Consider the following 23,086-nt stretch of genomic DNA (forward strand, 5'->3'; position numbering starts at 1 on the left):
TGTTTAGCATAATACCTTCGAGTTCCATCCATGTCGTTGCAAGTGGCAAGATTTCATTTTTGATGGCTGCATAATATTCCATGATATATATACCGTATCTTCTTTAGCCATTCATCTGTCAATGGACATCTAGGCTCTTTCCAAGTTTGGCTATTGTGGACATTGCTGCTATAAACATTGGGGTGCACATGCCCCTCGGGATTACTACATTTGTATCTTTGGGGTAAATACCCAGTAGTGCAATTGCTGGGTCATAGGTAGCTCTATTTTCAGCTTTTTGAGGAGCCTCCATACTGTTTTTCAGAGAGGCTTCACCAGCTTGCATTCCCACCAACAGTATAGGAGGATTCCCTTTCTCCACATCCTTGCCAACATCTGTCGTTTCCTGACTTGTTATTTTTAGCCATTCTGACTGGTGTGAGGTGGTATTGCATGTGGTTTTGGTTTGTATTTTCCTGATGCGAGTGATGTTGAGCACTTTTTAATGTGTCTGTTGTCCATTTGGATGTCTTCTTTGCAGAAATGTCTGTTCATGTCATCTGCCCATTTCTTGATTGGATTATTTGTTCTTTGGGTGTTGTGTTTGATTTATAGATTTTGGATACTAGTCCTTTATCTGATATGTCATTTGCAAATATCTTCTCCCATTCTGTTGGTTGTCTTTTGGTTTTGTTGACTGTTTCCTTTGCTGTGCAAAAGCTTTTTATCTTGATGAAGTCCCAATGGTTCATTTTGCCTTTGCTTCCCTTGCCTTTGACGATGTGTCTAGGAGGCAGTTGCTGTGGCTGAGGTCAAAGAGGTTGCTGCCTATGTTCTCCTCAAGGATTTTGATGGATTCCTGTCTCACATTTAGGTCTTTCCTCCATTTTGAGTCTATTTTTGTGTATGCTATAAGGAAATGGTCCAGTTTCATTCTTCTGCATGTGACTGTCCAATTTTCCCAACACCATTTGTTGAAGACACTGTCTTTTTTCCATTGGATATTCTTTCCTGCTTTGTTGAAGATTAGTTGACCATAGAGTTGAGGATCCATTTCTGGGCTCTCTATTCTTTCCATTGATCTATGTGTCTGTTTTTGTGCCAGTACCATACTGTCTTGATGATTACAGCTTTGTACTAGAGCTTGAAGTGTGGAATTGTGAAGCCACTAGCTTTGGTTTTCCTTTTCAACATTCCTCTGGTTATTTGGGGTCTTTTCTGATTCCATACAAATTTTAGGATTATTTGTTCCATTTCTGTGAAAAACGTTGACAGTATTTTGATAGGGGTTCCATTAAATGTATAGATTGCTCTAGGTAGCATAAACATTTTAACAATATTTGTTCATCCAATCTATGAGCATGGAGTGTTTTTTCATTTCTTTGTGTCTTCCTCAATTTCTTCCATGAGTATTCTATAGTTTTCTGAGTACAGATTCATTGCCTCTTTGGTTAGATTTATTCCTAGGTATCTTATGGTTTGGGGTGCAACTGTAAATGGGATTGACTCCTTAATTTATCTTTCTTCTGTCTCATTTTTGATGTATAGAAATGCAACTGATTTCTGTGCATTGACTTTATATCGGGCCACTTTATTGAATTCCTGTATGAGTTTTGGCAGTTTTGGGATGGAGTCTTTTGGGTTTTCCACATAAAGTATCATATCGTCTGCAAAGAGTGAGAGTTTGACTTCTTCTTTGCCAATTTTAATGCCTTTTATTTCTTTTTGTTGTCTGATTGCTGAGGCTTGGACTTCTAGTACTAGTCGAACAGCAGTGGTGATAGTGGACATCCCTGCCATGTTCTTGACCTTAGGGGAAAAGCTCTCAGTTTTTCCCCATTGAGAATGATATTCGCTGTGGGTTTTTCATAGATGGCTTTTATGATATTGCGGTATGTACCCTCTATCCCTACACTGTGAAGAGTTTTAATCAAGGAAGGATGCTGTACTTCGTCAAATGCTTTTTTTTTGCATCTATTGAGAGTATCATATTGTTCTTGTTCTTTCTTTTGTTAATGTAGTGTATCACATTGATTGATTTGTGGATGTTGAACCAAACTTGCAACCCCAATAAAACCCATTTGGTTACTGTGAATAATCCTTTTAATGTACTATTAGATCCTATTGGCTAGTATTTTGGTGATAATTTTTACATCCATGTTCATCAGGGATATTTGCCCATAATTCTCCTTTTGATGGGGTCTTTGGTTTTGGGTTCAAGGTAATACAGCCTCATAAAATGAGTTTGGAAGTTTTCCTTCCATTTCTATTTTTTGGAACAGTTTCAAAAGAATAGGTATTAATTCTTCTTTAAGTGTTTGGTAGAATTCCCCTGGGAAGCCATCTGGCTCTGGGCTCTTGTTTGTTGGGAGACTGTTGATTACTGCTTCAATTTCTTTGCTGGTTATGGGTCTGTTCAGGTTTTTTATTTCTTCCTGGTTTAGTTTTCACAGTTCATACTCTCTAGGAATGCATCCATTTCTTCCAGATTGTCTAATTTGTTGGCAGATAGTTGCTCATAATATGTTCTTATAGTTGTTTGTATTTCTTCAGTGTTGGTTGTGATTTCTCCTTTTTCATTCATGATTTTATTTATTTGGGTCCTTTCTCTTTTCTTTTGGATAAGTCTGGCCAGGGGTTTATCATTCTTATTAATTCTTTCAAAGAACAAGCCCCTAGTTTCACTGAGCCATTCTACTGTTTTTTTGGTTTCTATTTCATTGATTTTTGCTCTGATCTTTAGTATTTCTCTTCTCCTGCTGGGTTTAGGCTTTATTTGCTGTTCTTTCTCCAGTTCCTTTAGGTGTAGTGTTAGGTTGTGAATTTGAGACCTTTCTTTTTTCTTGAGAAAGGCTTGCATTGCTATACATTTCCCTCTTAGGTCTATCTTTGCTGCATCCCAAAGATTTTGAACAGTTGTGTTTTCATTTTCATTTGTTTCCATGAATTTTAAAAATTCTTCTTTAATTTCCTGGTTGACCCATTCATTCTTTAGTAGGATGCTCTTTAGCCTCCATGTATTTGAGTTCTTTCCAATTGTCCTCTTGTGATTGAGTTTGAGTTTCAAAGCATTGTGGTTTAAAATATGCAGGGAATGATCCCAATCTCTTGGTACTGGTTGAGACCTGATTTGTGACCCAGGGTGTGATCCGTTCTGGAGATTGTTCCATGTGTACTAGTAAAGAATGTGTATTCTGTACCTTTGGGATGGCATGTTCTGAATACATCTGTGAAGTCCCTCTGGTCCAGTGTGTCATTTAAAGCCCTTATTTCATTGTTGAAATATTGCTTAGATGATCTGTCCATTTCAGTGAGGGGGGTGTTAAAGTCCCCTACTATTATTGTATTATTGTTGATGTGTTTCTTTGATTTTGTTATTAATTGGCTTATACAATTGGCTGCTCCCCCGTTAGGGGCATAAATATTTACAATTGTTATATCTTCTTGTTGAATAGACCCTTTAAGTATGATATAGTGTCTTTCCTCATCTCTTATTATAGTCTTTGGTTTAAAATCTAATTTGTCTGATATAACGATTGCCACCCCAGCTTTCTTTCTTTTTTTTTTTTTTAAGATTTTATTTATTTATTTGACAGAGAGAGAGACAACCAGCAAGAGAGGGAACACAAGCAGGGGGAGTGGGAGAGGAAGAAGCAGGCTCCCAGCGGAGGAGCCTGAAGTGGGGCTTGATCCCAGAATGCTGGGATCACGCCCTGAGCCAAAGGCAGATGCTTAATGACTGAGCCACCCAGGCACCCCACCCCCAGCTTTCTCTTGATGTCCATTAGCATGGTAAATGGTTTTCTACCCCCTTACTTTAAATCTGGAGGTGTTTTGGGGTCTAAAATGAGTCTCTTGCAGACAGCATATCAATGGGTCTCATTTTTTAATCCAATCTGATACCCTGTATCTTTTGATTGGGGCATTTAGCCCATTTACATTCAGGGTAACTATTGAAAGATATGAATGTAGTGTCATTGTATTGCCTGTAAGGTTACTGTTACTGTATATTGTTTTTGTTCCGTTCTGGTCTATGGTACTTTTAGGCTCTCTCTTTGTTTAGATGACCCTTTCAATATTTCTTTTAGGGCTGGTTTGGCGATTGTAAATTCTTTTAGTTTCTGTTTGTCCTGGAAGCTTTTTATCTCTCTTTCTATTTTCAATGACAGCCTAGCTGGATATAGTATTCTTGGCTGCATATTTTCTCATTTTGTACCCTGAATATATCATGCCAGTCCTTTCTGGCCTGCCAGGTCTCTGTGGATAGGTCTGCTACCAATCTAATGTTTCTACTGTTGTAGGTTAAGACCTCTTGTTCTGAGCTGCTTTCAGGATTTTCTTTGTCTCTGAGATTTGTAAATTGTACTATTTTATGTCAGGGTGTTGACCTATTTTTGTTGATTTTGAGGGTGGTTCTCTGTGCCTCCTGGCTTTTGATGCCTGTGTCCTTCCCCAGATTAGGGAAGGTCTCTACTATAATCTGCTCCAATATACCTTCCATCCCTCTCTTTCTTTCTTCTTCTTCTGGGATCCCAATTATTCCAATATTGTTTCTCTTTATGGTATCACTCATCTCTCAAATTCTCCCCTCGTGGTCTAGTAGTTGTTTATCTCTCTTTTTCTCAGGTTCTTTATCCTCCATCATTTGGTCTTCTATATCACTAATTCTCTCTTCTGCCTCATTTATAGCAGTTAGGGCCTCCATTTTTGATTGCACCTCATTAATAGCCTTTTTGATTTTGACATGGTTAGATTTTATTTCTCCAGAAAGGGATTCTCTAGTATCTTCTATGCTTTTTTCAAGCTCAGCTAGTATCTTTATAATCATCATTCTGAACTCTAGTTCTGACATCTTACTAATGCCATATTGATTAGGTCCCTGGCAGTCGGTACTGCCTCTTGATTTTTTTTTTTGAGGTGAGTTTTTCCATTTTGTCATTTTGTTCAGAGAAGAATAGATGAATGAGAGAACAAAATGCTAAAAAGGTAACAATGACCCCAGAAAAATATACACTAAACTGGGGGGAGAAGAAAAAAAAAAAAAAGAATGTGATCAGGCTGATGAATAGAACAGAGCCATACACGAGATTTTGGGTGGATTTTGGTCTGTTAGAAGAAACTACATCCCAAAATTTTAAAGAAAGAAAAACTTATCTATATATACAAAAATAAGGCTAAATACAATGAAGGGATAGAATATGACTGTAAAAATGAAAATTAAAGATTTTGAAAAAGGAATTGATAAGTTGGTTGAAAAAGGAAAGAAAAAAATTCAAAAAAATAAAAAGAAAAAAGAAAATTAGAAAAATTAACTTTAAAGACTAAAGAATCATAGGATGGAAGCCACGAATTCTATGTGCTGTATTCCCCTAGCGCAGGAGTTTTACAGTTCTCATTAATCGGTAAACTTGGTCTTGGCTGGATGTTCTTCCTGATCTTCTGGGAGAGGGGCCTATTGCAGTGATTCTCAAATGTTTTTGCCCCAGGCGGAATTGCACTGCCCTTGCCAGGGGCCAGGCTAAGTAATCTGCTTGGGTTTGCTCTCCATAGCTTTTGTTCCCTGAAAGCTTTCCCAGCAGTTTTAGAGGATGAGAATGTAAATGGTGGCCTTCCAGTCCATGACCCCAGAGGAGCCGAGAGCTCGGGGTCCCACTCCTCAGTGCACCCTCAGAGAAAAGCAATCAATCACTCCTGTCTCCCTGGCCACAGCTGCACTCCGTGTTCACCCGGCCTGTGACCGAGCATTTCTATCTCAGGCACATGACCCCATTTGGTGTCTCCAAACCCAGCAGATTCCTGTGGCATGCTCTCATGCCACTCCTCCCAGGGGAGGAAGAGGGGTCTTCCTGGATCTGCTGCTTGTTGGGTCCCTGCTCAAAGAGCAGTGGCCAGGCTGTGCCACAGATCACAGTTATGGGAACCCTGAGCTGAGAGTCCACTCCCCCACTCACTCTTTGCAGCCGGCTTCCCTGCTCTGATACCTGGGAGCTCTGCTGCATTCAGGCACCTCCAGTCTTTCTGTGACCCTGAGAGTCCTGAGACCACACCATTCCAGCGAGGGTTCCATCCCCAGCTTAGCCACCAGAGTGACATCCCTCACTGGAGAGGACTTTTAAAAGTTCCAGTTTTGTGCTCCCCTGCTCTATCACTTTCCAGGTGCCGGCTGACAAAGGCTTTCTTCCCTCATGCTCTATTTTCCCATATACCTCAGATTCACTTCTCCGCATGCTCTACCTTCCAGAAAGTGGTCACTTTTCTGTTCATAGAGTTGCTGCTATTCCTTTCTTTGAACTCCTGTTGAGTTTGTAGATGTTCAGAATGGTTTGATAGCTATCCAGCTGAATTCCTGGGACCAGACAAAATTTAGGTCTCCTACTCCTCTGCCGTCTTAGACCACTCCCCCAGTAATTCTTATTTTTTATTGAGAGTTATGATGTGCCAAGTACTGTGCCAAGTGTACTACATAAATTGTCTCATTCATCCTCATAATAACCTCTGGGACATAGATGCTATTGAAGGGAAGAAGGATAAGAAGAGAACATCTTTATTTCCTCACATTTAAAACTTGACATACTAGGGCCTTTCTGCATTCTCTCTTATGTAGTCTTTATTGTTCTACCACTTGTTTTTAAAGATGCAAGGTTGTATTTATAGGACAGAAAAAACTCTTTCTCTGTATTCTTCCACAAGTTTTCTAGGTCATTATTTGCAGAAAGTCTAAGGATGGTACATTTCTAAATTATTTTAGAAATGTCTATGGGTAATGCAAATGCATAGCATATCATTCAAAACAGAAAAGGAACAAAAATAATTATCATGATATACATCAGCAAGATGAAGGAATTCACAAAGTCAATCAATGTTTGTTTTTTTCTAATGAATTTTAGCATGTCCTTTGCAATAGGCCTATGTTAAATTTCTTTTCTATATGCATGCAAAATTATTTATTCTTGCAATAATTTACTTATAATTAGGATCATATCCAAAAAATTCATCTTTTTCTTAAGGCAACAATTACTTTTAAGCCACCAGTTATTATTGCAACCTTATGATTACTACTTTTGTTGTAAGATTAGACATTTATGAGTCTGTAATTTTAAATACTTAAGATGTAAAAGATGGTTAGAAACTTGAAGTTTTAGAACATTTTAACCTTCACTTTTTTCCTTGAAATCACAAATAGTGCACCTTACATACGTACAAACTGGGCGAGTTGTATTCTTATAGTCAGATATTTAACCTAAGTTATATAAAATGACTAAATTTGTCTATTAGTGCCTTGTTTTAGAAATCATACGTGAAGAAGCAACATTTTGTAGTGCTTAGGGTTTATACAGCTTTGTCATATCTAGGAAAAGGAAAAATCACTTAATGGTGGAATGATCGTGTCTATCTTCCAACATACAACTGTATGTCACAAAGGACTGATTAATGCTAGCCCACACTAAAGCTGTTCTGGAAAAGGCAAACTGTCTCCAACAAAGAAAGAGAAAGCCCTTCAGGCAGATGGCCAGTTTAAGAGTAAAAATTAACCTACAGTATTCATTTATACTATCCAAAGGCATAAATGAAAACTTATTTTAACCAAAAAAACTGTGGTGTATTTTTAGTATCTCACATGGTGTTTGAATGGATTTTACATTTTCAATTGAATCAGAACTAAGTTAAAATAAATTCCCAATACTACTATCATCTCTTCAGAATCACTTGTCTTGAGTCTACCTGTCAGTATATTCTCCTCCCTTGCAAAGTACACAATAATCTCATTTAAAATCATAGAGTTCTATGACACTAAAATAGCTGACACAGTTTCTTGCTGCTTGCTGTTGTAGTACTACTCCTGAGTGATTGCTTATCAACAGCAATATCACTGTTTTATGTGACTAGATTTCTGAACAAGCACTTAAATTTGTTTTTGGATCACTCTTTTCTTTTGGAAAGTTGTGATCTATATATGCATTATTTCTGATTTCCAGTGGAATCAGCTCTCATAACAAAACAACAACAACAACAAAACCAAGCTCCCAAATCCTTTGTTGGGTCTCCAGAATCCCACCTACTGCCATTTCTACTAATCTCTACTATTTATCTGGCTTCTCAGTGAGTGTAGCCATGAATTAATTCATCTTAGAGTATTGTGTTTTGATTTGGTTTAACAGAAACATACTGTTTGTGTATTACCTTAAGAAGGGAAAAGATAAGAAAATTTTAGACTACATAGTTGATTATCTAATCTATTTTTCACAATATTATATATGACATGGTATTAAATAATACTATTACAAATAAAAAGTAGAACAGGCAAGATCTGTTGTAACAAATCAGTGAATTACATTTTCATGAATGGGACTACTTTAGCTTTCTTAAGATGGCATTGTGTTTGAAAAACTTGAAATAATTGACATTTTAAGGTCAAGAAATTTCTTCTTGCCAAGTTCTGAAAAATGTTATTTCTTAAAGACTCAAAAATCTGCAACACTGAACCTACAGCGTATATAACAACATTAACTGCACTTGAATATGACCACTTCCTTCAGAAGGGCTATGGTAGGGTGACCAGATGGTCACTGTGGTCACAACAGTCCTGGTTTATGCATATTTTCCTGGTTATTTCTTAATAGTGCTCATTTTCACTAACAAGTTTGAAAGATAAATTATATGGTCACTATAGTTAGTGGTCTCTAGTTCTCTGTAATTCATACAACAACCCATTTATAAGTGGGCTCCTTCACATACCATCAGCCTGAGACTTGTGAACATTTAAATGTATTATTACTGCTCTAGTATCCCTCATCTAGTTCATATATGTAGAAATACACAACTAACTCCTCCTTAATGATGGATAGAAGCTTTTGTTGTACTTTCCCCTTAAGTATTACCTTCTGGTTGCTTCCTCTTACACAGACTGATCTTAACTGAAGCAATTTCCTGTGTAATGTCATCTATTTTTTGCCTTATAGATCTTTACTATAGAAAGCATGATACTGGAGGGGAGTTAAGATGGCGGAGGAGTAGGGGACCCCTTTTTCAGCCAATCCCCTGAGTTGAGCTGGATAGGTACCAGACCAGCCTGAACATCCAGGAATCAGCCTGAAATGCAGGAAGATACATCTGGATCTCTACAAATGAACATCTCCAGTGCTGAGTATTGAGGTACGAAGTGGGGAGCTGTGAAACCGCGCACAGATATCAGAAGATAAACAGAAGGGGGAGGGAGCCGCCGCGTTCGGGCGTCAGGAAGTGGTAGCCACCTGCACGGGGGAGCGGGCGGACTCACGGACGGCACCCGCGAGAGAACAGACTGAGACCGTGAGCCGGGAACTCGCGTGACCAGACTTCTCACGGAACTCCAGTGTGCTCACTGGAAACAGACTGAGACCGGGAGCTCCAGAAGCACGCGGGGGCGGCTGGCGGCTGGCGGCTGGCAGTATTAGAAACACAAAGGACAGAGACGCGAGGGCCCTGGAAGTGAGAGCTGGGAGCCCGGGTATGGGGCGCACACCCTGGGACATTGCAGGGTTGAGCAGCACCAACAGAAACAGAGTTAAAGTGGCCAGAACATCAGTGGAGAACAGTCCGTGATCCCTCTGTTCTGAGACAGAGGCTGAGATTCGGCCACTGCTTCTCTGACTCTCCCAAGAGGCACAGCAAACCGCCAGGGAAAGCCGCCAGAGAACAAAAGCCTGGAAATACCGGCTCAGAGAGTGTCCATCCCCATCCCCCCTCGCAGGGGACACGGAGACTCTACCCAAACATGGCTGCCTGAGTATTGGCATGGCAGACCCCTCCCCGAGAAGGCAGGCTGAAAAATCAAGAAGCCCACATCCCTAAGATCCCTATAAAACAAGGGCGCACGGCCTGGGTCCCGGTCAATAATTTGGGCTCTGGACAACCCCACAACCTCTCCTCATCAGATGAGGAGAAGGAGAAATCCCCCCCAGCAAAGAAAAGACAGTGAGTCTGTGGCCTCTGCCACAGAAATAATGGATATCGATGTAACCAAATTATCAGAAATGGAATTCAGGGTAACAATGGTCAAGATGATGTGTCGACTTGAAAAAAGTATTAATGAAAATGTTAATGAGAATATGTTAATGTTAATGAGGCAGAGAGGACCCCTCCCAAGCTCAACCACGACAAACCTACACCACGTCACGTCATAGTGCATTTCGCAAATATTAGATCCAAGGATACAGTATTGAAAGCGGCCAGGGCAAAGAAATCTCTCACGTACCAAGGCAAAGGTATCAGAATTACGTCAGACCTGTCTACACAAACCTGGAATGAGAGAAAGGGTTGGGGGGGGCATTTTTAAAGCTCTTTCAGAGAAAAACATGCAGCCAAGGATCCTTTATACAGCAAGGCTGTCATTCAGAATTGATGGAGAAATAAAGACCTTCCAGAATCGCCAGTCATTGACCAATTTCGTAACCATGAAACCAGCCCTACAGGAGATATTAAGGGGGGTTCTATACAGGTAAAAAGGCCCCAAGAGTGATACAGAACAGAAAGTCACAATCAATAGAAACAAAGACTTTACTGGCAACATGGCATCATTAAAATCATATCTCTCAATACTCAGTCTCAACGTAAATGGCCTGAATGCTCCCATAAGCCACAGGGTTGCAGATTGGATAAAAAGAAATGACCCATCCATTTGCTGTCTACAAGAGACTCATTTTGAACCCAAAGATACATTCAGACTGAAAGTAAAGGGATAGAATACCATCTTTCACGCAAATGGACCTCAAAAGAAAGCTGGGGTAGCAATTCTTTTTTTTTTTTTTTAAAGATTTTATTTATTTATTTGACAGAGATAGAGACAGCCAGCGAGAGAGGGAACACAAGCAGGGGGAGTGGGAGAGGAAGTGCAGGCTCACAACAGAGGAGCCTGATGTGGGGCTCAATCCCATAGCGCCGGGATCTTGCCCTGAGCCGAAGGCAGACGCTCAACCGCTGTGCCACCCAGGCGTCCCATGGGGTAGCAATTCTTATAACAGATAGATTGGATTTTAAACTAAAGACTATAGTTAGAGACACAGAAGGACACTATATTATTCTTAAAGGATGTAGCCAACAAGTGGAGATGACAATTATAAATATATATGCCCCCAACAGCGGAGCAGCAAGATACACAAGCCAACTCTTAACCAGAATAAAGAGACATATAGATAAAAATACATTAATAGTAGGGGACCTCAACGCTCCACTATCAGAAATAGACAGAACACCCTTGCAAAAACTCAGTGAAGGAACAAAGGCTTTGAATGCCATACTCGATGAGTTGGACCTCATAGGTATATATAGAACACTACACCCCAGAACCAAAGAATACTCATTCTATTCTAATGCCCATGGAACATTCTCAAGAATAGACCATGTTCTGGGACACAAAACAGGTCTCAACCGATACCAAAAGACTGAAATTATTCCCTGCATCTTCTCAGACCACAACGCTTTGAGATTGGAACTCAACCACAAGGAAAAATTTGGAAGAAACTCAAACACTTGGAGACTAAGAACCATCCTGCTCAGAAATGATTTGATAAACCAGGAAATCAAAAATCAATTTAAACTATTTATGGAGACCAACGAGAATGAAAACACAACGGTCCAAAACCTTTGGGATACTGCAAAGGCAGTCCTAAGGGGGAAATACATAGCCATCCAAGCCTCACTCAAAAGAATAGAAAAATCTAAAATGCAGTTTTTATATTCTCACCTCAAGAAGCTGGAACAGCAACAGAGGGACAGGCCTAAACCACGCACGAGGAAGCAGTTGACCAAGATTAGAGCAGAAATCAATGAATTAGAAACCAGGAGTACAGGAGAGCAGATCAACAGAACTAGAAGCTGGTTCTTTGAGAGAATTAATAAAATTGACAGGCCTCTGGCAAGACTTATCCAAAAGAATAGAGAAAGGACCCAAATTAATAAAATTATGAATGAAAAAGGAGAGGTCACAACCAACACCAATAAAATTGGAAGGATTATTAGAAACTTTTATCAACAGCTTTATGCCAATAAATTAAGCAATCTGGAAGAGATGGAGGCCTTCCTGGAAACCCATAAACTAACAAGACTGAAACAGGAAGAAATTGATTTTTTAAACAGGCCAATTAATTATGAAGAGATTGAGTCAGTGATAAACAATCTTCCAAAAAATAAAACTCCAGGCCCGGATGGTTTTCCTGGGGAATTCTACCAAACATTCAAAGAAGAAATAATACCTATTCTCCTAAAGCTATTTCAAAAAATAGAAACAGAAGGAAAGCTACCAAACTCATTCTATGAGGCCAATATTACCTTGATCCCCAAACCAGACAAAGACCCCAACAAAAAGGAGAATTATAGACCGATTTCCATAATGAATATGGACACCAAAATCCTCAACAAGATCCTGGCTCATAGAATCCAACTGTACATTAAAAGGATTATCCATCATGACCAAGTGGGATTCATCTCTGGGATGCAGGGGTGGTACAACATTCGCAAATCTATCAGTGTCTTAGATTTTATCCAGAAACAAAAATTCAGAAATCATATGATTCTCTCAATAGATGCAGAAAAAGCATTGGACAAAATACAGCATCCTTTCCTGATTAAAACTCTTCAGAGTGTAGGAATAGATGGTACATTTCTCAAGATCATAAAAGCCATCTATGAAAAACCTACAGCAAATATTATTCTCAATGGGGAAAAGCTGGAAGCCTTTCCCTTAAGATCAGGAACACGACAAGGATGCCCACTCTCGCCACTATTATTCAACATAGTACTAGAAGTCCTTGCAACAGCAATCAGGCAACAAAAAGGTATAAAAGGTATCCAAATCGGCAAAGAAGAAGTCAAACTGTCTCTCTTCGCAGATGACATGATACTCTATATGGAAAACCCAAAAGAATCCACTCCCAAACTATTAGAAGTTATAGAGCATTTCAGTAATGTGGCAGGATACAAAATCAATGCTCAGAAATCAGTTGCATTTCTATACATGAATAATGAGACTGAATAAAGAGAAATTAGGGAATCCATCCCATTTACAATAGCACCAAAACCCACACGTTACCTTGGAATTAACCAGAGACGTAAAGAACCTATATTCTAGAAACTATAAATCACTCTTGAAAGACATTGAGGAAGACACAAAAAGATGGAAAAATATTCCATGCTCATGGATAAGAAGAATTAACATAGTTAAAATGTCCATGCTACCAGGAGCATTCTACACTTTCAATGCTATCCCGATCAAAATACCGATGACATTTTTCAAGGAACTGAAACAAATAGTCCTTAAATTTATGTGGAACTGGGAAAGGCCCCGAATTGCCAAGGAATTATTGAAAAGGAAAAACAAAGCTGGGGGCATCACAATGCCAGATTTCGAGCTGTACTACAAAGCTGTGATCACAAAGACAGCATGGTACTGGCACAAAAACAAACACATAGACCAATGCAACAGAATAGAGAACCCAGAAATGGACCCTCGGCTCTTTGGGCAACTAATCTTTGATAAAGCAGGAAAAAACATCCAGTGGAAAAAAGACAGTCTCTCCAATAAATGGTGCTGGGAAAATTGGACAGCTATATGCAAAAGAATGAAACTTGACCACTCTCTCACACCATACACAAAAATAAACTCCAAATGGATGAAAGACCTTGATGTGAGACAGGAATCCATCAAAATCCTGGAGGACAACATAGGCAACAACCTCTACGACATCAGCCAAAGCAACCTTTTTCATGACACATCTCCAAAGGCAAGAGAAACAAAAGATAAAATGAACATGTGGGACTTCATCAAAATAAAAAGCTTCTGCACAGCCAAGGAAACAATCAAAAAAACTAAGAGGCAGCCCACGGAATGGGAGAATATATTTGCAAATGATGCTACAGATAAAAGACTGGTATCCAAGATCTACAAAGAACTTCTCAAACTCAATACACGAGAAACAAATAAATCATAAATGGGCAGAAGATATGAACAGACACTTTTCCAATGAAGACATACAAATGGCCAACAGACACATGAAAAAATGTTCAAAATCATTAGCCATCAGGGAAATTCAAATCAAAACCACACTAAGATACTACTTTATGCCGGTTAGAATGGTAAAAATTAACAAGGAAGGAAACAGAATTGCTGGAGAGGATGGGGAGAAAGGGGATCCCTCCTACATTGTTGGTGGGAATGCAGGTTTGTGCAGCCACCCTGGAAAACAGTGTGGAGGTCCCTTAAAAAGTTAAAAATTGAGCTACCCTATGACCCAGCCATTGCAATACTGGGTATTTACCCCAAAGATACAGACGTAGTGAAGAGAAGGGCCATATGCACCCCAATGTTCATAGCAGCATTTGTCCACAATAGCTAAATTGTGGAAGGAACTGAGATGCCCTTCAACAGATGACTGGATTAAGAGTTATGGTCCATATATACAATGGAATATTACTCAGCTATCAGAAAGAACGAGTTCTCAACATTTGCTGCAACACGGACAGCAGAGAAAGACAATTATCATATGATTTCTCTCATCTATGGAACATAAGAACTAGGAAGATCGGTAGGGGAAGAAAGAGATAAAGAAAGGGGGGGTAATCAGAAGGGGGAATGAAGCATGAGAGACTATGGACTCTGAGAAACAAACTGAGGGCTTCAGAGGGGAGGAGGATGGGGGAATGGGATAGACTGGTGATGGGTAGTAAGGAGGGCACGTATTGCATGGTGCACTGGGTGTTATATGCAACTAATGAATCATCGAACTTTACATCAGAATCCAGGGATGTACTGTATGGTGACTAACATAATATAATAAAAACACATTAAAATAAAAAAAAAGAAAGCATGATACCATCACCATAACTTAACTACTATGTACACACTCTCATATTTCTCTTTCAACCAGGGTTGTACTAACAATTTCATGTAATATCTCCCTACTGCTGCAGCTAAGTGGTTCTTAACTGCAAACTCAAAACTGGCTAATTTAATTTGCAAACCCTGAACCGGTGCTTGGTATGTGCCAAACTCTGTGGAAGTCATTGAGCATTCAGAAATAAAAGATATGCCATTCATATTATCAAGAGCTATTAGTTCTCTTCACAAAAGAGTCTTTACTTTTGTTTGTTTCACATCTCTGAATATTTTTTGTCTTACCATCTTTCTTATGCAGGTGGTGCCAAATGATGTGTGTGTGTGCGTATATGTGTGTGTATGCGTGTATAAGTATGCATTCTGGGGAGAAGATGGATTCAAGCAAAGACATTCTACTTCAACACATATCTTTTATGTGCATAGAAACAAAGAGATATTAAAGAGCTAGGCTACTTGCTATTTCAGGTAAGACCTCACAGGTTGGCTGTTTCTTGGGGAGTTACAGCAATTTCAGTTTAGATTTATGGTCTGAAAATGTGCTTTCATCAATTTAACCAGTGCCAGTTGTCTGCTTAAGGATTACCAGCATCCCTGCAGAGCCTAAACCAAAATAAAATATCCTTAATTTTATTCAGTTTTCTACCATCTATATGTTCTTGTTCTCTCTTCTGGTAGGTAGGATGTTACTAAAAAAATATTGACCCATAAAATAAAAGGACCTGCTCATTGTTGTAAAGCTGACCGATTCCTTCTATTCAACTACAGGTCATAGCATTTTCTCTAGTCTCTCGGGTTGAGAATCCTGGCTTTATGGGGCTGTCCTGGGAATCTTTTCTGACCTATTTACTAGGTATTCCTTCCTGGGTAGAACTAGTTAGGCTCAGAAAAACTTAGATGGACCAATTTCTAGTTCCTGGTTATAAATACTCTAACGTGAATCAGAAAGAGATGATTCAATTCACTGCAAATCATGGTTTTAAGACTTCCTAAGTCACATCTTAATGGCACTCTTTTGTATTTGCTAAGTGCCTTTCAATGTCAGAAACATGACTACTTGGCATTCTAGAGGAAATATATTTATTTTCATTTATTGTTTTACATTGCGAGTCTAATAGCTAAAGGACACTATGATATTCATGATCATTCTTTCCCTTGAGGAAACCATAATGACTAATATTGTACATTGAGAACTATAATTGCCAAGGAAGCCAAGGTGGAAAACCCTTGTATCTGAAATTAATTGTATCTGCTTCTCTGTTGGGAAGCTCATGCCAGCTTAACCAACATTATCAGGAACTTCCTCGAGAAATATTGTCAGGTCAGTCATTATATGATCTTAAACAGATACACTTATTTCACTGAAGGGATATACATATCAGGGACAATAGATATTCAGTTCCAATTTTACATGGAAAACACTGACAAATTCCTAATTTTCAAGTTCTTATTATTTATTTGTTTTAGGGCCCATAAAGAATTTTTGTCACAACTTTAATTCAAACAGTCACACTTGATACAATTAAGTTATAGTCAATGATATGTGGGCAACCTGGCTCTCCCTGAACCAAAAAAGCCTGGCTTTATAGCATTTGCCAATTTCCATAGTGTAAATTCTCTCAGAATTGCTAAGTTCTCCTCTATTTTAACAATTGGCTTTCCCCAAATTCCAGAATATTAACAATTGCCTTTCCAGAGTCTATACAAGCCGACCCCAGCACACCACTAGCAGTTTTTTACTAGTTGCAATCTAGTTCTAAAGTTGCATCTAGCCTTCTCCTAATGATCTTTTGATTAGATTCAGAAGGCACACTAATAAACCCCTTTTAGAAAACACTATTTTACAGATAGCGTTATCTGTTTACATTGGACCTATTAGTTTCTTTTGTAGCTAGGGACTTTTAAAAAGTATGGGACTGAAGGAAGCTTACCATCATCTCTTAAATTCCCTCTCATTCACTTAGGAAAAGTATGTGGGCAGAAAGAAAGTCACAGAGACAACTCAATGGAGAAAATAAAATGTAGGAAGAAGTCATAAGTGAGTACGTAAGATGGAACACATTAGAGAAAGTATAAGGAAAAATAGAATGTAAAAAACAAGATAGATACATAAGACCATTGTAATTTTTAAAAATGCACATTAACACACAGGTAAGTAGATGTGGCATAATGGTTGTTTGACTGCAAAGTGAGTGTAGTTGGGATTAATTCTGCCTTCCATATCCAACACTTAAGTCAATTTTGGTAACTCTCAGGACCATCTTATACAAATGGAATTCACGTCGATTTCATGGTATTAATTTTATGGAGCCATTTTACTATCCATTTAAATTCCTTAAACTTCACTTTCCAAGAAAGTGTTATTTGCAAAGGTTCTAAAGACAATAACTACCTGCAACCTAGGCTTCTCATCCTTATTACTGCAGATATCTCCCTAGGAATTGTGCTTGGAGTTAAGTGTAGAAACCACTCACATTTTCTTGCTAAATTCCTGGGATACTAAAGTGGACAAGTAAGAAACAGCAGCTATTTATTGGGAGATGAGGAAAATTCATTGAGAGATTCATCAAAAGGAAGGGATGATGATGATGATGATGATGATGATGATGATGATGATGATGAGCTTGACTCAGGAAGAAAAAAAGTCTTGGTTGTCATAGGTGAGAAGGAATTCTGAGTGTAGCATCGAAGCAGTGCACAATTCTTGCTTTTTTTTTTTTTTTGCTGTAAGTCTAGGTTTTGGGGATGAAAATATTAAAAGGTGCTTTGCTAGGTTTTTATAAAACATATTGGGGTCTAGGAGGCAATATGTTAGGACAGCTTTAACAACCTGTGGTGTCATAACTGATGCCAGCTCCTCTAGAAAGAGCCCCTGATGTCTTTTTCACGTGGTTGGATTTCATTTCCAGAACTCAGGGAAGAAAGAGTCACAGAATTGTGTCATTACAACCAAGACCAGGAACCTACTCGAGAGCAGGAGGTCAAGTTCACTTATAATTTTCCCTGGAAGTTTTCCCATCATTATCAGTGACCTCATGGCTGAAAAGTTTGAATTTTACTAAGAGCTATGAACACAGAATGGCTTTAATTAAAGAGAAGGATAGTCAATAATTGTTGGTTTGACGTTTATAAGACAATAATTCTGGTAAAATCATACTCCATGAGAGAAATGGAAAGTTCTATTATGCTATTACCAGAAGCTGAGAATAAAATTAATTTAACTTGAAATAAATCTTCACAAAAGTTATAACAAACATACCGGGCAGCTTCTGAATATCTCTCCAGACATCTAAACACTGTTGCCTGGCGAAGATGATTTCGGAAATAAGCTGGGTTTAAAACAATGCTCCTGTAAAAAGATAAAAGAAATGCAAATGTTATTAGGTTTTTAAAAGTCAATTACCAGAAGTGTATAGGAATGAAATAACATGTATTCAATTTTATGTACTATATATTTTAAAAGATACTAATCAATGAGTCCCTTTCTTCCTGTAATTGTCAGTTAAGACAAATAAACAAGCATTACTGAAAAACTAATTAAGCTTGCATGATAAAAGAATTTTATTTATAGCACTGAATATCTTTTATAGATATGACAGTGACAAAAAATTGAATCCAACTTATATTACATATAAGACATGGTGTTATTTTATTTGCTTATGAATCAGGCAAAAATCAGAGGTTATTTATGGTATGTGTACTTATAATGAAGGATGAGATTATTAGCTATTGAATTTCAGTTAAAAGAAAGGAACTGGAATTTGGGTGACATGGTCATTTGCACTCAATAATTAGGTTCTTGGTGGAATGAAAGGAACTCTGCTCTTGACCTTGCCACATTTGGTTAGGTCTTACTTTGGATTTCATTTCTTCTTTATTGAAATTACAAGGCTTGGCTTGAAGATAAAATGATCTATCTATCCTTATTTGTTGATTCTTCCATCATCTAAGTTTTGGAGTCTCAATTCATGCCCAGATGAAAAGATGATCACTCCCTAGCTGTCTTCTCACCTAGAAATAAACTGGTAGGCATTTCCCTTCTTTGATTCATCGAGAGCTAGGCACTGTTCAAGGCATTTGATATAATGAGGTGAACTAGACAGATGTAGTCCATGGCTCATCACCGAATGGGGAGATAGCTATTAGTGAAAGTTTGAAATGTAGCTTCTACTAACAGAATATATTGTGTTACTGATGTGGGATACAGAATGTTACAGAACCAACAGAGCATTATGAAGCAAACTTCTTGTGAGGCTGCTTTTACAAGTTAATGTGAATCACTTGGAATTAGTTCATTATTGAAGTAAGTGTTTTTTAATCTTTTTTGAGAAGTTCACAGAGCTTTTTGAGAATCAGATGTAAGCTATGTACTTCTGCCCAGAAAAATGCACCCAAACATAATTGCCTAAATTTAGGGAATTTATGTGATCCCTGAAGCCTAGTCATGTCCAGATTACAAAACACTTATAGAAAGAATGAAGTAGAAAAGGAACATCTATCTGGCCCATTGTAGAATCATAGAATTATATGATGATGATATGGATTAACTGAATAATTTAGCTCACTTTAAACACAACTTAACAGAAACCAGAGAGGTTATGGGATCTTTCTAAAATCATACACAACAAATTAGTTGAAGAAAGGTTTCAAGTTTATTGTGTTTCCTATCTCTAGCCACAGTACTTCATATTAAATCTATGGCTTTTCCTATGATGATTTCTGAATTAAACGGGCCTAAGTTAGTGAAGTTTTAAGCTACTTTATGACTAATAATTTGTACAAATGAATACATTAAACCCCAAGAATATACAATATTTCCTTTGGTGATTTCTGATTAAAATGTTGGAAATTTAAAAACTATTACATGAGTTCCATATCAATACCAAACTACTAATATTTTATATTAATTCAGGAAAAGAGTATGTTTATATGTCATCCTTATAAAAGTAATTTTGTAAAAGTAAATCAGAGGGAATAAGAGTGGAGCTCTGTCAAAGGCCTACATCTTCTGACTGACTAGACGTTTTCTTTCACATTATAGCTAATTCTTCCCTCTATCTTTGTAATCATTCATTCACTTATGCCTTCTTACTAAGTGCCTATAAATGTGATGGGACAAAATCCTTACTGAATGGATGTTTCTAGCTTTTGACATCTCTTTGCCCATGATGTAGTATTCTGGCATTGCTGAGCTGTTCTGTAAGAATCTTGCTTTGTCAGACAAGTCCTTTTTTTCCCCCCTAGACAAGTTCTATTGACAAAAATGCAAAGACTGGAGAGAAGGATGGAGTGTGGTGGATAGGAGAAGTAGTGAGGGAAAGGTTTAGTAAAAGAAAGAGGAGGGAAAGGAAGAGTCATCAGAATGGTTTGGCATACAGGTGAAGGAGAAGATTTTCATAGCTAGTGAGGGTTGATGAGCTAAACATGGGAACTGTTTCAATGTGGCTTTTAAAAAGGATAGATTTTTTTTAAATTGCTTGTAATTACAAGTCCTCTTTTTGGTGTTGAAAAAATACAAGTAGAGAACACGAGCTTAGAAATCACTATTGCTAGACTGGAATAGTTTCTTTTAACCATAATATAACCCTACACGGTACCATTTTAAGTCACAGCTTTATCTGAGGGAGCAAAGAAGACCTGGACCCAGTCTACCCTGAAAGGTGGAGGTATAATTATAATAGAATGTTTAGAAATTTGAGATGAGATATTATATTTGGTAATTTATAATTTTTGGCTCTCATAATTATTGCAGTATTTACTGTGTGCTTATGATATGCCTTATTAGATATTTGGCAAAGAAATGCCAGTGGTGATTATGAAGCCTAGTTTTTACACTTTTAGTAATTTATTTGGTGCTTTCTAAAATGACATACCCTTTTAAAGATGTATTTTATGTGCATACCACTTGTAAAGGAAATGTTGATTTAGCCTTTAAAAGTTCTTAATCATTTATCATTTGATGCCATTTGGGGAGTTGTACGAGGCAGTCTAGGACCAAAATGGACAATCTGACTGGGGCTACAGTGAAAAAAGAAACAAACAAACAAAAGCGCCAGCAACCCTACAATTATAATCAGAGAGAGAACTCTGTGCTGATGGGTCTGATTTTATCACAGAGGAAATAACTCTGATTTAGCTATGTTGATAGGGCTTTTGGTAAAAAACAAGATCATGTTAAAGAGAATAGCTAAATTATAGAACTCATTGAATTTTTGTCAGAAGAACGGAGATAGTGTTAGTAACAGGCCGTGATTGCTCATTCAATTGACTAGTACTGTTTAAACAGAATGAGATTATGTAAAATAATAAATATTATAATAGATAAAAGTTTATCAATTTGTTAGCTGTGGTATATCTTATCCTTTTTTATGATTTTATACTAAAGTTCACATAATTTGATATGTGTGCATGCATGCATGTGCACTTGTTTTATGAAGTCCTAAGGTTATGACGTTGGAAGGCCAGAAGATAAGTCTATTCTGGTGATTATTTGAAGTGTCTCAATGCACTTGTCAAATAATTCGTTTTTCTCTCAGTGATTGATAGGCCACCTCCATTACATATAAGTTTATATGCACAGTTGGATCCGTGGCTGGACTTTGTATCCCACACTTTTAACCTGTCTGTTTCTATGCAGAACAAATTGTTTTAATTATTGTCATTTTAAAATACATTTCTGGAAGAGAAGAACTGCTTAATGCCCTCTGTGAAAAAATTTTATTATACAGCATGTTTATTCTTCCTGATGAACTTTATAACCTTCATCTTTTAAAGTTAAAAAAAGCAGCATCTGGTGGTTTTCATTGTGTTAAGATAAAAGCATTAGATCAATTTTAGTCGGAATAGACATTTTTATACTGTTGTCTTCCCACCCAGGGATGTGACATTTCTCTTCTTCATTCAAATATTTTTTTGTCTCCCAGTAATTTTTTAACCTTCTTTTTACTTTTTTAAAAACAGAGGTTTCACTAATTTCTTATTAATTCTTAGGTTTTAAAATTTTATGAGAATTATATGTGAGAATACATATGTATATATGTGTGTGAATGTGTAGGTATGCATGCACATATACATATGCATACACACACACACACACACACACGAGTTACTACTCAAAACATGATTGGCAGCACCTGAGAACTCGTTAGAAATGTAAAATCTTAATTCCCACCTCAAACCTGCTCAATCTGTGTTTTAGCAAACCCCCCCGGTTAATTGTAGGCATCTTAAAGTTTGAGAAGGATTGCATATAGTCATAGTGAGAATGGGATTTTGCCCATTATTTCCTACTTCTTATTGCAAGCATTTACATATGTATTTTAAAAATACCTATTTTTGTATCCTTTTGACCTAATATTGCAATAATTTAGCTTTATTCACATCATCTGCAAATAATGATGGTTGGTACTGCTTTTCAATATTTACAACTTTTTTCTTCTCTTACTGCATAGGCTACAATATTTTTTAAAGGAATTCAAGTGAGGTAATCTAGGGATGATTTACTATTTCACTGATAATTATGATTATGGATTGATATGAGAAAAATCATTTTTTCCAAGAGTTATTATCAGAAATAAATGTTTATTTTTTTCAAATATCCTTTGGAGCTATCAATTTGATCTTGTGGACTTTGTCCTTTGACATTTTGTAGGGATGATTTAATTACTGATTCAAAAGAACATTGAAATTAAGAAATAATATTAAAATCAAAGATTAAGAAAGTGAATAATAGAACAACTATATCCAGGACAAAAAATGAACAAACATAAAAATAAGGTGGTTTTACTGTTGTTGTTTGTTATTATTATTATTATTATTATTGTTATTCTGTGGTTTTTATAAAATATTATGTTGGTATTGAGTTGCCAGAAGTTTTTAATTTTTTTGGTCTTTTAACCAAACTAAATGGCTTAGTTTTAGCCATTCCTTTTACTGTTCTTTCTTTTAGCTCATTCATTTCTACATCATTTCTATTTTTCTATTTTCTATTTTTGTTCTCTCTGGATTTTATTATTTCTCTTCTTATTCTTCACTTAGTCTATTTATGTTTTCTTTCTATATAAAGATAAAAGCATTTACAGTTATGATTTTCCTTTACTGATTTTTTGCTGATTTTGACTATATCCTTAAGAGTGATAGAGTATGTTTTACTTTCATAATTTTTTCCCCTGGTCTCTAAATACAGATTTGTATTCCTCTTTGATTGAAAAATTATTTAGGATAACATTTTTCAATTTCCAA

At 37.3% G+C, this 23,086-nt stretch overlaps 1 protein-coding gene across 1 annotated transcript in view; it reads right to left on the bottom strand.

Annotated features, from left to right (window-relative positions):
- The window catches only part of SPATA16 (spermatogenesis associated 16), a 224,322-nt gene that overhangs the window by 111,272 nt on the left and 89,964 nt on the right, over nucleotides 1-23,086 (bottom strand). The window contains 1 exon segment of the mRNA XM_048215147.1: nucleotides 18,105-18,194. Within this exon segment, the coding sequence (XP_048071104.1) occupies nucleotides 18,105-18,194 (90 nt within the window).

The sequence above is a fragment of the Ursus arctos genome, unplaced genomic scaffold (genome assembly GCF_023065955.2).
Source record: "Ursus arctos isolate Adak ecotype North America unplaced genomic scaffold, UrsArc2.0 scaffold_4, whole genome shotgun sequence".
Taxonomy (NCBI): Eukaryota; Metazoa; Chordata; class Mammalia; order Carnivora; family Ursidae; genus Ursus; species Ursus arctos.